This window comes from Euwallacea similis, chromosome 22 (genome assembly GCF_039881205.1).
Source record: "Euwallacea similis isolate ESF13 chromosome 22, ESF131.1, whole genome shotgun sequence".
Lineage (NCBI taxonomy): Eukaryota > Metazoa > Arthropoda > Insecta > Coleoptera > Curculionidae > Euwallacea > Euwallacea similis.
Window position 1 is genome coordinate 461,724 of NC_089630.1, and position 16,008 is coordinate 477,731.

A 16,008-nucleotide genomic window follows, 5' to 3' on the forward strand; every position below is an offset into this window, starting at 1 on the left:
TATAAAGGAAATTGATATTCTTTCTCTCGCTTTCTTTCAAGATTTCGCTCCCTTATAAGAGCCTTAAACTAATGCAAAAAAATATTTGGCCAATATTGTTTGCTTTGGAGTCTTCGGGACTTGTATAGGTAGCAATTTATTCCCTCCGCATCCCCCCCCCGAGAAAAAACTGCCCTCGTTAATCACGATTCCGGAACATTCACGTAACAACTTTTCAGTCACGTGCAACGTTTTACAAGCGTCCCGACGAAGGCCCTTTAATGACGCTACCTTTAGGCAACTCAGGAGCGCGAGGGGGCGGGGGGTGGGAAAAAACTGGGCATTTCTACCAATTTCGTTAAGAATTTCCCCATTTCGCGCAGGGTCACGTACCACGAAACAGGTAGTTATCATCGGTGTATTATGTTAGATAAATGCGCCTGGGAACCTCCTCCTCCTCCTCCCCAATCTACATCCATAAGTACTCGCATAGGAAATTGATTTTGCTAATCTGCTTATCTGAAATAACTTCTATACAAACTGTCTTTTTCGCGTGGGGTTTAAAGGATATAAATCACTCCCCGAATGGTCCCCAAAGGCCGGGTTTTCACCCTTAATATAACTCTGTTGTTTGTTTGTTTGCTTGAAGGGAGTAGATTTGGATATTTATGGGTGAATGAGTAGCGTGCCAAAGCGACGTTTCCCTGTTAAAAAAAAAGCGCTGATAAAGTGATCGAGGATAATCTATATGTCATGGATTTCAGCAGGAGAATATCAGTTTGTGTTTGATTATTTTTTAAAGCGGACGTGCACAATGGGTTTATCAACTTTTACATGTGAAGCAGTTCGCAGAGGATTAGCGCCGCACAAGTCCGTCTTAAAATGTAAATTTCTCCGGTTTAGAGGCGCAAAGATAATTATCCGGGCTGTCGGAGTGCCGGGGCCCTTTATACGGTTTCATAGTTCTGAAATCCGATTAATCCAGGCCGATCCAGGCGAGAGGCAACAGGAAGTCGTCCGACGCCATTCCGGCAAAAGGAAGCCCTGCCCGGGCCCTTTTGGGCTAACTTTCCACAATTGATGCGCAGTCAGTTAGCTCAAATTTAATAATAATTCGGGAACAACTTTGCTGGACCCGTTTGTGGTCATAGACCAGTTTGGTGCATAGTTTTATTTACTTTGGGAATTGCATGAGTAATCCTTTATCACTCAATCCCTTTAACCGGTTGGCTTTATTGGTGGTTCTGAGCCTCTGCAGGTGCGCCTCGCTTTCAAAAAGTCCGAGCAATCTCTAAAACTGCACGTAACTATCTAAGCTTGAGCCTCAAGTCATCGTTGGAGACGCTTCCGCATTGTTGAATTTTAACCAAATTTGGAAATTTTTATTCGATAAATTCGTTGGTCTGAAAGGTTCGCATTTGGCGGTTTTGAGCCTCAATAAATCACCTTCAGCCCCAAAAAATCTGAGCTAAATCTGCTGATTGATACCCGAGTTCCGAGCACGAGCCGCTAGTCGTCTCTGAAGACGCCCCCAAATAGCTGAATTTTAACCAAATTTGGGAATTTCTACTGGATAAATTCACCGATCTAGGAGGTTGGCACTCGACGGTTTTGAGCCTCTATAGGCGCTCCTCTCCTAATAATAATTCGTCAAATGTTATAAGTTCAATATCGCCCCTTGACCTGGATCTTAAACCCATATAGTCTCTTTTAATATTCGTCGATGGGAACGATCAATTCATTAAATGAAGCTGTAATGAAATACGCATTCTTGAAATAAAGAGCCCTTTTCTCCCTTCATGTTTAAATGCGATGATTCTAAATTTAAATTCTTACGTTCTTCATAGAAGGACGTTTTTTCTTAGGATAAAGGGAACGAAGCTCTGTTGCGATAGCAGTTCTTCGAAATTTATCGTCTAAAAGCTCTTTTTAGACAATAAATTTCAAAGATTCTTGATGAAATAAAACGTAGTATGCCCCTGGCTTACGTTCAAAGGAAGTTTTAATTTTTCGAGGACGCCCCTGCTTCTAGGGTTAAGGCCATGGGCGTGCGGGACTATTTTACGATCAAATCGTTTGAAGACTACATTAGGGGATTTTTTCGCGTCAAAGATTTCACTAAGCCTCTGTCTCTCCTGCGAGCAATTCGCTCCTGATTCGTGATTAACAACCGCCTTAATTTTGTACCCCAGTCGGCCCTGCTCCTAGCACTGAACCCAGTGGCGCGCGAGTGCCATTTTAAGGGTCATATTGGTTTTTGTCCGAGATGGGCCTACTCCCCTGTTTTTCTCTTAGACAAATCAACAGTCAGCATGGAATTGCTCTCAGAAGCGTCACACACAAGTTCTTCTTACGGTTCCGCGAAATTGAGCGTAATTTCCGAAGTTTCCCGAACATTCCCAGAAGTAAAAGGTCCTTCTCTTTGAGTTTTTATTATTTACCAATTCTTAGTTTGTCGTTGGTGTTTTACGCGACAGTGAATCTGAGAACGTGCGTCCCATAGTAAGCAAAGCTCCGCTAAAAGCTCTGTTTCAATATGCCGCAAACATCGGCTACATTTACCTTCCAGTGAATGCTCTGGAAGTTCAGCAACCCACTCCTCTGGGGCATGAACGTGAAAGACGTTCAAATAGTTGGAGGAGGAAACTTTTCTAACTGCAGATAAAAAGTAGAAAAGGCTTCCGGTAATTAATTTCCAGCACCTACACAGTTTCCTTGAGAGAATTATTGACATCGTCAAATTCAATCCCTATGAGAAAACGTCCTGACTCGGCCCTATTTTAATTGAACTATGTCATATACGACACAAATCCCCTCGGCTGTAAGTCGAAAGTGCCCCTGGGAACTTCCTTATGTAGTTATTAAATGTGGATAAGCGCACGATACTTCCCTGCTGCAGTCAGCAGATTTTCGACATATGAGGGGATTTATTCGGTTTATTACTGGAGATCGCAAGTACCTCTAATAAACTACCACCGCTGGATCGAACCTGGAACAACTTGGAAAGGGAGTTTTACCTCTGGCTCTTGGGGAAAGTGTCAAATGTATATCCGCTCATCTCAGAGTTAATAACTTCGAAGCAAAACTGCCACGGGCCCTTTGAAATATCATTCTGAAGGGCCCGCACTGGATCATTCGACAGTTCGTTCAATTAACTACGGTCTAGACTGAGGGCAAGTTTTCGAACCGGTCGATAATCAAGTTCGTGTAAAATTCGATGTTAAAGTGTTCGTATGGATTTCTTGCTACAGTAGAAAATTTCGGAAAGTTGGGTATATCGAGGATTTAGGTAAAATAGAACGGGAAGCAGGTTCGATGTCGTAGAGAAAGGCGGAGTGATCTTGCCATTTCAGATATTATCGTTAGTTGCGATGGAGGTTGCAGTATACGTAGCTGAAGGTATACAACACAGGGTATTTGTTCGTGCAGCTCAACTCAACTCTATTGGGGCAAAGCTGGAGCAAAAGCTCCACTTTCCTCGTTAGAATCATTTTAAGCAACGTGGACATGCGTTGGCCGGTAGGTTCACCAGACCGTGCTCCATTAGATTATTATTTAGCCTTTAAGTGGTCGCGTGGATAGCGCGACGCGACTTCTCGCGTGGCATCATGTGTCGCCAGCACATAAACAAGCATAATTATTTTAGTATTATTGAATATCTAAATTAAACAATCTATGCGAACTTCCAAACATCGTTTGAGGAATAACTTATAGATAGAACTCACAGATAACAAACATACGCTTTTAAATTCCATGTGGCATCATTTGTCACCGCGCGACCACCTAAAGATTAAGGGGAATTATGAAAGATCTCACTGAATTGACCATAACATGTGACACGTCGTCGTAATCAGAAGAAAAAGCTGAATTCAAACACGTGGAAATCCAAGATGGCGTCGATAAAAAAACAAAGCTGATGATGACTGAAAATCGAAACGTCGGATTTCAAATATAACACTCTAGGAGAGAGAAAGTCACAACGATGAAGTGTCAATCATTTTGAGTTACCTCGCGAGATATGCCGAGAAAAAACAATTTTCTCGAGCTCCCCAATGTTGAGATCCAGAAAAGGGACACCCTATACAGAGCCGCACTTGCATCCTCCCCTTCTTTGACTTATTTCTTACGCCATTCCTTCGAGGCAAAATTCATGAATTAGAAACGAGAAATTTTACAGTGTGTACGTGTAAATCCAATTGTCGGGAGCCTAAAGATTGATATAATTCTGATCTCATCTCCGCAATACTCGTGTGCAAAAATAAGAAAGGGATGTAAAAGGGTTCGACCTTTAATCCATCGAGAAAGGCTTTATAAAATATGATCGTCAGGCGGGTGTTCGCTAGTTCTGGAATTATGTTACGCGAGCGATGCCATTTGCGCCCTGAACCCATATGGAATACACAATACAAACGAGGGACGGATATTTTACAATTCAAAGTATGTTGTTATTGAGTTTGCCGAGGGGAATTAGGTTGTGGCTTTGTCGATTTTAATGTTTAATGGCAGTTTCAGGGTTAATCCCTAATAATTCCTGACAATGTTCGTATCCCATTGATGCCAGAATTCTGGAAATTTCAACCCTCCCATGGGACCCTAAAGCGAAATTACTCCGAAGAAAATCGGTGTGTATATGCAAAACGCTTATCAGGGTGAAAAATGCGAATGGAAATTTCGCGATGGTAATAGACAGGCAGTGATTGATTACATCGACGCACACCCTAATCGCAATGAATTTGGAAAGCGCCTGGATCATGGAACGGAGTTTGTTTCTGCCTTCGATTGAAAGACCTTTAATTTGTAAAGAAACGTGAATCGTATAACGATCAGTTAGGACACATTTTGCGTCGTTGTTGCTTTAGTGACCCTCAGCCGAAGTTTCGACGACTCCTTTCAGCTTCCGATATGAAAGCAAACATAAGTCCATTATGTCGAAACCAGAATTTCCAGTGGCAGAGCACTCTCAAGCACTAAACCGTTATTCTCAAGCACACAGAATCTAATTTCGCCCGGTGGCATCAATGGGATTTCACTAATTTCAGCGATACAAATATTTGCCCTGCGCTTCTACGTTCTGGCCATTAAATCATCGGGGCCCGGGATTTCTAATTTTTAAAATGGATTCAATTTATTAAAGTGCGTTTTCTGGTGCTCCCCGGTTTCATTTCCAACTTCTCCATTACGTCCATGAACGTCCGAAATTATTATATATAACGCCATCGACGTGTTACGAAATGCGAATCACGAGATGCTCTCTCGTAACGGGGGATCTGGATATTTTTGAGAATTCAATTTTTTGACCGTACGTGTGATCCGCGTTTCAGCTGGAACTTCCTAAATTGACGGCTAAATTTTTTCAGTTTTCCCATGGAAAGGGACCAATTTTGAGCGTCGAGAAATTTGCGCGCGATTTTCAAAAAATGTGTGCGAAGATCGGAGATCCAAGCACGCCTATGACTTTTCCGCATGTGGACACACTAGAGATTGCCACACTAACTTTGCAGCTCGATCGGGAAGGCAGGAGCGCGCGAGGAGGGGGAGAACAAAAAAAATTAAGAAAATCCATCCCCCACATGTTGAATTCTGAAAATGCGCGCCAGCTCGGAAAAATCCAAGTGCGCTACTGACTTTTATTGGCGATTATTAAAAACCTGGAAATTATAAACCTGGAAGAATTTTTAGAGACCCGAACTTTATAACTCAATTTCGCGGGAGGCAGGGGCGTAGCAAGCAGGGAGAGGCAGGATGAGGATGCCGAAGAGGGATTGAAAATAATCGAAAATTGACTAGAAAAGTCGACTTTTTTGAAGGTTGAACTCCGAAAAATCAGATACCTGCCTGACTTCCCGAGCTTAAACACCGGAATTGCGGGGTACATTTTCGAATATTCCAGGAGCTTCGATTCGGCTAAACACCCGATCGAGGATAACTGAGTCTTAGATCAGCTCCTCTGAACGCTCTGTGATCATCTCCATAAAAGGCATGAAATAAAATTTAATCAAGTCTCCCTCCCTAATACCGAAATAAGTAAATCGCTTTTACAAAGTCGGAATTATCCGTGGAAACTGCGATTATTACGGGAGTATCTCGAGTAAAAGTCCGGGTTGATTGAGCAAAAGACTGGGACTAAGGCCCAGTGAGCAGCAACAGAAAACGATCCCTTTGAAGTTCCGAATTTATCGACCTTTTTCAATTTCCAATTATTCCTTGTATTTGAAGATTTTCCCTTTATTTTATCATACATTTGGGCGTCCAAATCACATCCCAAAAATGCAATTTTCCCGAATTTAAGGACAAATCCTCGGTTTTTCAATGGGTCTAAGAAATTAAAATCGGCAACTGAACTGAAAGAAAATCTTCAAATACGTATAAATTGAAATGGAGTTGCGACTGATACGAAAGGGCTTTAGCCGAGACGATTTCGACTCTCTTCATCGCTTTTTAGCCGCATTGACTATTACCGTGAATGTTATCTGCAGTATTACCGGAAATCATCGAAGGGAAAAATTTCACTGCGGTTGCAAATGAAAATTACATCGCCCGAGGGTAAAATAATTCCTGAACTAGTGGACCCGAATGGCGTTTATATTTTACAAGGACAATTCCTGCGGGAGGAATTGTCCTTTGACAAGCCGGACACAACGGTCTATGTGGCAGCGATATTTCAATACAAGAGAAATTGCCTGTTCCTTCAGTATATCACGAAACTATGAAATTCAAGGTAAAAGCAAAAGTTAATTGGGCATAGAGATTCGCCAAATGCCTCGCTACACATCAATAGACTCTCATACGTTTGAAGTCCAGGATCGCAAAAGGCCATAAGCAAAATTTATCCGAAGCTTTTCCATTTCAAATTACGCCCGTTCCGCATTTAGGGGATTACCGTTTTATATCAATTTCCCCTCTGATGGAACCTAAACTATAATTTAATCTCCCTGAAACTCACCGTTATGCACCAGAAGGGTGGAATCCCTGGCTAGAGCCAGCTCTGAGTCGGTAAGGGTGGCGTCTGAGGCGTTTTCTGAGGTGGGAGTGTCGCTCAACCCCGCTGGTTGCTGGTAGAGAGGGTGTTGGTAGGTGTGGGGGTCGCCGTATCTGCGCCCTACCGATTCTTCACCCTCGGAACCGCTCAGACTGTAAGCGGGATATAAACGCCCCTTTCCTGCAAGATAAAATGCTTCCCGTCAGTTTTTTTGCAAAAAGGAACTTGTTATGTTTAATTCGAGTTTCGTGATGGGAAGTCTGTGTGGATTACTTAAGGCTGTCCGAGTATGTAGTATGATATACGAATATAATAAGATCTTTCATAGTTGCCCATAAATCCAATGGAGCAAGATCTGGTGGACGTGCAGGCCAGCGTATGCCCACATTGTTTGAAATTACTCTAAGGGGAGGAAAATGGGGATTTTGCTTCAACAGTGCCATGATACTCGTACAAAACTCTTCAGTGTCTCCTGGATGAAAGATTTGAGTGATATGAATTTTGAACAAGTGATACTTATGATTTTTTGCGAGTTCTCCATGCTGCCTCATAAGATCCGTCATTTTTTCTGCTCCAACTCTTGTTAAGTAGAATCGTATAGAATCTAATGGAGAATCCAATTCATTGCCGTTTACTGCTTTTAGGGGGTTTTAATACTTTACTCACCGCCTATGAAATTTCCACTTCATTTCCATTTGGTCTATGAACACGTATTTTAGCTCAAAAAACGTTCGAAATTGGGCCGACTCTCTATGAAGGAATAGAAATTCAGCTATTTTTCTTCACTTGAAAAAGACGTTTTACCGATAAATTCACCGAGTATCAACCATTCACGTCTGAACCTCCGCCACTATTCCTCAATGGTGAAGCTTGAGAATTTCTCTTTCCCTGACTGCCCGACAGTTCCTGAACAATTAAATCAAGCAATATTGAGCCCAGCGAACGACCCCACATATCCCTCCTTCTGGATATTCCATTATGGACATTCTAAATTTTTGATGTAAGTCCGAACAAGCACGAAAAGCGGCATGTTTTGTTCGGCACAGTGTTCCACATTTCCGAGTGAATAATTGAGGGCGACCGGCTGCGGTCTCACTGCTAGGAAAATGAAAAAGTTATTTCCGAAAGAAGTCCCTTAAATAATGGCAAGAACGTTGTCGCCCTTTCCCCCGAACGAAAGGTCATGATTCATGTATCTCCTGCTGCATTTTTCAGGGATTAAGTTTTCATCAAGTTCGGCGACTGTAACATCTGATGCATATGAAGTTAAATGTTTATGGATTTGAGAGGCGGAAATTCTCCATGGCCCGAAGCTCGAAATCCTGTCGTCCCGTATTGATCCTGCAGGAGACACCCGCACCGTTCGAACTCGTTCGGATTTCTTCGGCCTATGCAGCAGGAGCAGGGCCGCTTTTAAACTACAACGGGGTGAAATTTTCATTAAAAAGTGACTGGCACGAAAACAAAGCGGAAAGTATCAACGTGTCACACACGCAACAAAGTCCGTCCTGCCCCCACGATCCAGATCGGCTGAAGCCAGAAAGGAACAGGAAATTAACTTTCCCAACTTTAATAGCTTCTTTCCAAATTAACGTGCTTTCACCCTGTATAGTGCACGTTAACAATTAACCTGTCCGAGTTTTATGAAGAAAAATATGCTGTTTGTCGGTAATCGCGTGTGGCTTATCGCCGCTTCACTTGCATTCTGCAAGGCCCCTTTGTGCCAGGATTTGCTTCATTTTACTGCCTACCTCGAACATCTCCCCACATCGTGTCCATCAACGAAAATATTCCCATATTCATCACTTCAAGGCCCATTTGGCCGGGCACGCGATAATGAAAAATGTCGCAACTATTTGTAACAAAACAACCCATTTATAACGTGATTTTTCCGTGGGGTGCAAATGGCCCCCATTCGCGGCACGACTCCGCAACAATAGGGCTCTCTCTCATTGAAACGAATTCGGTCTAATCAGAGCACCGAAATTAATTCAACATACACAATGGAGGTAGGTTGCGTATGATAACCATCTCTTTACGAGTACTGGGTACATATGTATACCCTGCATGCGGGGATTATTATTTCCAGGCACCCTTTTGTGTTATTCAGGGGATAATTTGCGGAAGAACCTGACTTTGGGTTTTGTCGTTTGTACAGCTGTTACAGTTTGAAAAATTACTTAAAAAACAGCTCATTAAAATATCAGTTGATGACAACGTTCGTCTACGAGAGGGTGGAATTTCGGCACTTGTTCGCCTGAAGATACGTCGAGGTAATTCAAAATGATTGACACTTCACATGTTCAGGTCGGTTCGTTTAGACCTTTCGTAATTCCCCGTAAATGGTAATCTGATGGGGCTAGATCTGGTAAACGTGCCGGCCAACGTATGCCACATAAACTGGAACATCGTGTAAAGGGGAAATATTCCTAGAGTTTAAATTTCTGAATATTAGACGTCATCCTGCGCATTGTAATTAAAATTTTTCAAATACAGTCAAACTGGCCTGCTACTTACCTGCTTTGTCAGATGTTGGAAACTCTGCAGAGTAAACAAGAATATAGGGGATAAAAAGAGAATGTGCATTAAAGGCCGTCCCGTCGGGGAATTGTCTGAGTAATAGATAAATGCATTTTCCGGGGAATGAAAAATAAATATCGGTTAGCATAGCAGCAACGTATAAGGGATTTCCATCAGATATATCGGAGAGTATAAATATTTCAAAGGCGCATTTGCTGCAAGTTGCCGGGACTGAAAAAATTAACTCTGTCCTAGTTAGAAGCTTCGGTAGCAAGTTTTACAAGCCCGGAAACGGGAGTTTGAAATTTCCATTACATAAACCTGAGTGAGTTTTCCCAGCAAGCGACCGCGAATGCACACAAGGAAAGGAAATTGCTCCAGAGACAGGCCGGGTCCTATTTCAATATTATTAGACGTAAGACACGACTACTGAAAATTAAAGCCACTCTCTGTCTTCTGAAGGAAGCTTGCGGCTTAACCGATTTTCATTTCCACTGTTTGTCTTATTATATTTACCTGCTCGGCTCCGGGAAAATGGCAATTTTTAGGCGAGTTTTGCGAGCGAAATATTAAGAAAACATCTTTGGGAACAGTCCATGTCAGGGCGGCTTTTACATACTATAATCTCGTTACTGTAAAAACGAAAACAAGAAAATACGGGAAAGCCCCGGATAAAGGAAAATGTACACTGAAGGAAATTTGCCGAAGCGGAGAATGCATGTGTATGAATTATTTCCCTAGGCAAATTTAATGCAAAAAACTATTTTGTTTCGTAATCGAGTGGGATACGATCAGCGCTTCCCTAAAAATCTCTACGAAGAAAAGGTGAAAAATACCCCTTTTCTGCATCTCCAAAGAATAATTGGCCAAGAGGAGGGGGTTCCTTTGTCCAGGTCCTTTTTTATCCTCGAAAAGGCAGGAGGGTGTGAAATAGCGCGACAACTAAATAGGCCCTCGCCTTATCATGTTTTATTGTGGCGGGCAAAATAATAACACTCGACAAAAGAAAATTTCCATACAAATTGCCCACTTCCCCCCGGCCTTTATCGGGACATTACCTTTTGCTCTTTTAGCATCGATCCAACTTTTCATAGGGCGTAAGAAAAAACAAATGCGTGGGGCCCTCGTTACGGCCCCCCTTTACGCGTACCTTGCACCGGGCCAATTTAAAATTGGAGTTTAGTCAGCCGTTACTCCCCAGGAAGGGAGAGCTTCAGTTTATATATGAATTATGATCCTCAGAGTGGGTATGTGGAAAATTGAAATTATAATATTCGCAGTGCAGGAAAATTGGTTTTTTAGCTAATTCAATCAAAAGTCATTTCTGCGGCCATTCAAACTAACAAGTCGGAAGGTATTGTGACAAACAGCAGGGCGAACCCCCTGCGGGACGACGTTGCAGGGAAAAGCGCTAGATGCGACGAAGGCGTGTGGCGTGTGTAGCTGAGCAAACACGAGAAATTTTTATATTCAGGTGTGCCGGAGGTATACAGTGTGCGCAAGATAAGGATGCACTCAACAGCGATTTAGTTGGGGCTTCGTCTGATTTTGCCTCATAAACAGACGGTGTTTATGCTGTAAAAATCACTGTTGAGGCTTTACCACCACCCTCAAAATCGTCAGTCCTGCCCGAGCTAACCAAACTACTCCTCAATAATTGATTTTGCTCGAGGAAACGTAATTTTCTTGACAATGGCAAATGTAGCTTATCCAGGTGTCCATCCATCGTCCATCTATACAGGGGGGAACTTAAGTGATGTCATTAATTTTAAGGGGCGATTCCTTGTCATATTTCGCGAAAAAATGTTCATGTAAACATGCGTCCTAACTTGCATCATTTTCGAGATACAGGGTGTCAAAGTTTTATTAAAAAATCCACCATAAATATCAATCAAGTAAACATTTGCGACGCCACTGGAATTATTATTTAAAATGTAATAACGTCCAACGTAGCCACTTATTAATGCTAACATGCCAAGTTTCATCAAAATAGGCGCAAAGCTTTTTGAATAATTTAAAAAAAAATCGATTTTTAATAAAACTTTGACACCTTGTATCTCGAAAATGATGCAAGTTAGGACGCATGTTTATATGAACATTTTTTCGTAAAATATGACGAGGAACCACCCCTTGAAATTAATGACATCGCTCAAGTTACACCCTGTACATCAAGTTAGTCAGCCGTGGGAAGTTTCACTGAGGTTCCATCCTCAAATTATTTCTTACTGAATTTGGTTTCGAGGCCTGTGCGGCGCCTATTGAGCTATTTAACTGCGTTATCAAGGTAAAGTTCTCCAAAAATTCCATTAATCAATGGCGAGCGAACGTTCCCAATTCGACATTTCTATTTATCTGTGGCGATTCCGCACGGTTTAAAGACGTTGAAAACTGCTGGACCCGCAATAGGGATTAAAACATTTCATGTGAAGTTTACAGCCGCAGAAACAATTTCTCGAGAGTGTTTATTAATATATTCGCCGGCAGAACAAACAAACTTAAGCACAAAGGCACACATTTAGCTGCGTAGAACCCCGAAAATTTAAGTAAGGGCTTTCCGAACCTGTTTACACCTCTGGCATTACAACTCTCCGGGAAACAATTGATATTAATTTCTCTCGTAACTTCTCGTAAAATTCCAATTTTTGAACAATTTTTGCCCCGATCGAACGCATTCAAATGAGATTTTTCTACGTAGCGGAGAAGCAATCTTCTGCTGTTTACTTTCATGGAATAACAAACGCTCCAGGTTGTTTTCTCATCAATAACTTGTTTATCGGCACTCTTTTAATTACTACTACCCCTTTTAATATAACGAAATCAATGCAGCTAATAAATAACCCGAGCAATCAGCCTTACGGCCCCCGGGGACCCATCTTACGCGCCCTGTCACCGACCGCCGTCGTCTTTGTATCCGGATGCCTCTCCAGATTGGGGATTTTTTCTACGCCCTGGAATCGAATTAATCCTCCGAAACGTGTTAGTAATGACTTCATTAACATCTATCAATAATGGAAACGTACATACATTTATTACCGGGGAAATAAAACGCATTTAATTAAATTATTTCAATTTCGATTCACTGCCGAAGTCATTAATATGGTTTTTTGTTCTCTGTTCCATTTGTTAGCTGCGTTTCTATTATTTGTTGCGGTGTGCATTAAACACAATCGTACAAACAGCAACTTGAATTTTCGCTATAATGAGTTTATTGAACGATTTTTTTCCCGTTTGATTCGTGTACATACAAGTGAATTTCTTAATAATTACGAGCTTTAAAATCGCAATTGAGCATGTATTAGGGCTAATGCAGCTAACCTATTTCCAGCGATTTATAGACTCTATGTTAATAAAATTTATGAAGCAGCCAGTGGTAGTCATGCAATTTGGGACGGTAAATTTATAATGAATTCCGGTGTGTGTTGGCTGAAATTTTATTATTTATCGTTTACAGAAAAAGCAGTGCAACGGAAAGTTCACGTTTTGACCTATTAACGGTTTAATCCACTTGTTTTGGCTCCCGAAGCCAAATCGCGGGAGAAGAAATTTTGAAAAATCACAATTCGCTGCTTGATCTGGATCGATGGTGATCCCGAAGAGAGAAAAATCCTCAAAAAATTCACTCTCCTCAGAGCCAAATTCGACTCGAATTAAACCAGCGCTTTCCACTCCCTCAACTTCAACTTCCACATGAACGTTATCGACCACTTTCGTTACCAGTAATTTCTTCCGAACAAACCGTTTCCAGGCAATGCCCGCCCATTCTAAACCTCACTTTTGTGCATGAAACCCTTTGGGCTCTCGGGCGATCTCAAATTGCTCTATAGCTGCCTTCATCTACATTTACCATGAATCCACTCCAGCTTGCATCAAGGCATTTCATCAATCAACAGACGTATTTTCGCACATAAAACCCATCTGCGGTCTGTTCTTCAACTTTCGAACTAACCTGAATTGCACTGTAGCCCTCCGCAGCTACATTTATCACAAAATGTTTATGCGTTTTTGCCGTCTAAAATCATACGCAGCTCGACTAAGATGGATCGTAGAAATTTCAATTTAATTTGAGCCCAAATGTAGTTGGTGCTGACTACATTTACTGAAGTGCGTTTTTACTTCATTCGCGTATTTTTTCATATTATTATCTACCAGTTTCAAGCCTCGGCAAACTTATTTTTGCACCTAAAATTCGCTCGTGGTGTGATTTAATTTTCTTCCTCAGCGTTTGAATCAACTTGAATTATTGCACTGTAGCCCCATGCAGTTACATTTATCACAGCTCGTTCCACGGCAATTCTGGTTGTTTTCCAGTGATTTAATGCCGGAAGAAAAATGTTCTGCCGTCTAAAATTACTACGGACTGGGGTTGCTACTGACTACATTTACTACACTTTCTTGCGTTCCAGGACAGCGCCCGTAGAATTCAAGTTTTGGCCCGAATCGCGCCGTGAGCGTCCCGGCTACATGTGCTACAGCTTATTTCTAAAATGTTTAATTCCATTTCATCCCATTTGTTTGCTCTTAAAACTCACTTGTAGCTAGATTTCGGCCGGTTCCTTGAACTTCAGCTGGATTTGCCCTGCAGTGACTCGACTACATTTACCATCGAGTGCCTCAATTTCGCTGTGCATAAACATAAAACGAACGTGGCAACAATGCAATTTTATTAAGTATCGTCGACTAAGACTAGGACATTGCCGTATCTGTTTCCCAGCCCGGAAACGGAAAACAAATCCCCAAAGCCGCAGTTAAAGTTTCCAAGTTAGAAATTAGAAATCCTCGGAGATAATTTCGAGCCTAATTGCCCCACTCTGCTAAATTAACGGCGAAATTGTGCTTCGTAGTGTTGAGTTTATTATGGAGGCTAAAAATGGATTACCCTGTATGATACGAAAGTTTATGGTGCAAGAAATGCGACTGAAACTCGTTTCATCTAGATTTTGGAAAGTCACAAATGTAAATCGTTTACGACCTCGTAAAATTGGCTGAATTGATTGGTCTGATGTGCCACTGAAGAGGGAACGACGAGACGTGCTCAGCGTTTCATTTTATTGATATTTTAGATGTCCACTCTAACCATTCGCGAAATAAATGAAATTTTATAGCTGCAATGAGAGAGGGCGCGATATCTGTAACGCCTGATTCAAAAACAAATTAGTGGAAGCAAGAAGCGGGACAAAGGGAAAAAAACCTGGAAATCTCTCCTTCAGGAACAAAAAAGGGAAATAAAACAATATGCTGCCGAGACAATATTTTCGCCTGGTCGCTTCCTGACGCTCCCCATCATTTCAGGCAAGTTTTATGAAGCTCCCGTTAAATCGAAAGATGGCAGTTTCACAAAGGAACGAACAGTGTATATGTAGACTCTATCCATCATTGTTCTTTCAGATTTAAATTTTTGCATCTCACAGTACCTTGAAGGGGTTCTTTGCTCCCTTGGAAAAAATCCGAATAAATTGCTCCGCGATATGAAATGAAACGTAATTTCCGTCTCCTTTTCACCCGAAATTACCTATACAAATCTTAAGGGATTTACGGGAAATTCGAGGCGACGACACATCAGCAGGAAACCCGACAGCGGCAGTAGGAAAGTGCGTGAATATTCGACAGCCGTCGAATTTTTACATAACAATGGTACGTTTGGCGTCGTATTCAAGGCGGCATCTCCCGACAATCATGCAGATTCCTGCGGGAAAAGCCGGAATTACGTCGGATCGGGGGTTCCCTGGGGAACAGCCTCAAAGCGTGCCCCAGGAACAGCTGCAGTAACTCTGCTTCTAGATATCTCTATACGGGAACACTTTGATTCTTGATAAATATCGGAAATTTCCAATAAGGAGATGTTTTTAAGATCGATTTTGTGATTTTGCCTGTTCATTACGTATTCGTCCTCTCGTCCCGTAAGTGCCAGATTTTCGAGGAGTGGTTTAACGTATCCACTAATTGCAGTTCTTCCACGTCAGTGTTTTCTACGAATCTGGCTGTAAATTTTACCGTTGATGCACAACACATCGGGGCTGCTGCGAGGCGAATTTCATTGTTGTAGAAGGTCTACTAAAAAAGCGGCAATTTTTCAAAGCATCGAATGCTCCTGAGACGTTTTTACGGCGTTCGCAAGTGTGACCCACGACGCCACTGCTTCTTCACCAATCTGGCCGCAAATCTGGCGGTTCGTATGGAATATCTCGGAGATTATGCAGTCCGAAGGCCATGGGTGTAGAATGTCTCTTTTAGCGATGAAACATTTTTGAAAATATTCAGCTTTCGTTGGCTTCTACGATGCGCTAAAAAGGTTTCACGCCACTGTTTGTTTCACGATCAGGACGCAAATTTTACAGGTCGCATACGGCGTCTCGGGAATCGCTTAGTCCAAAATTCGTCGGACGCAACATTTATTTTCTAAATAAGACTTTTTAAAATTGCCCTAATGGAGGGCATTCTCCGTAAGTAAGACATGCTTAATTCCCATTCATCTCCTCCTGGAACAAGGTTGTAACATTCTAATTCCTGTCTATAAAGCTGGGAAACCCGAT

At 41.9% G+C, this 16,008-nt stretch overlaps 1 protein-coding gene across 4 annotated transcripts in view; it reads right to left on the reverse strand.

Moving 5' to 3' along the window:
- Ten-m (teneurin transmembrane protein Ten-m) overlaps nucleotides 1-16,008 on the reverse strand; it is an 80,066-nt gene that overhangs the window by 41,606 nt on the left and 22,452 nt on the right. For all 4 annotated transcript variants that reach the window (XM_066401225.1, XM_066401224.1, XM_066401227.1 and 1 more), the window contains exon 3: nucleotides 6,923-7,138. In XM_066401225.1, the coding sequence (XP_066257322.1) occupies nucleotides 6,923-7,138 (216 nt within the window). The remainder of the gene's footprint in view (nucleotides 1-6,922; nucleotides 7,139-16,008) is intronic.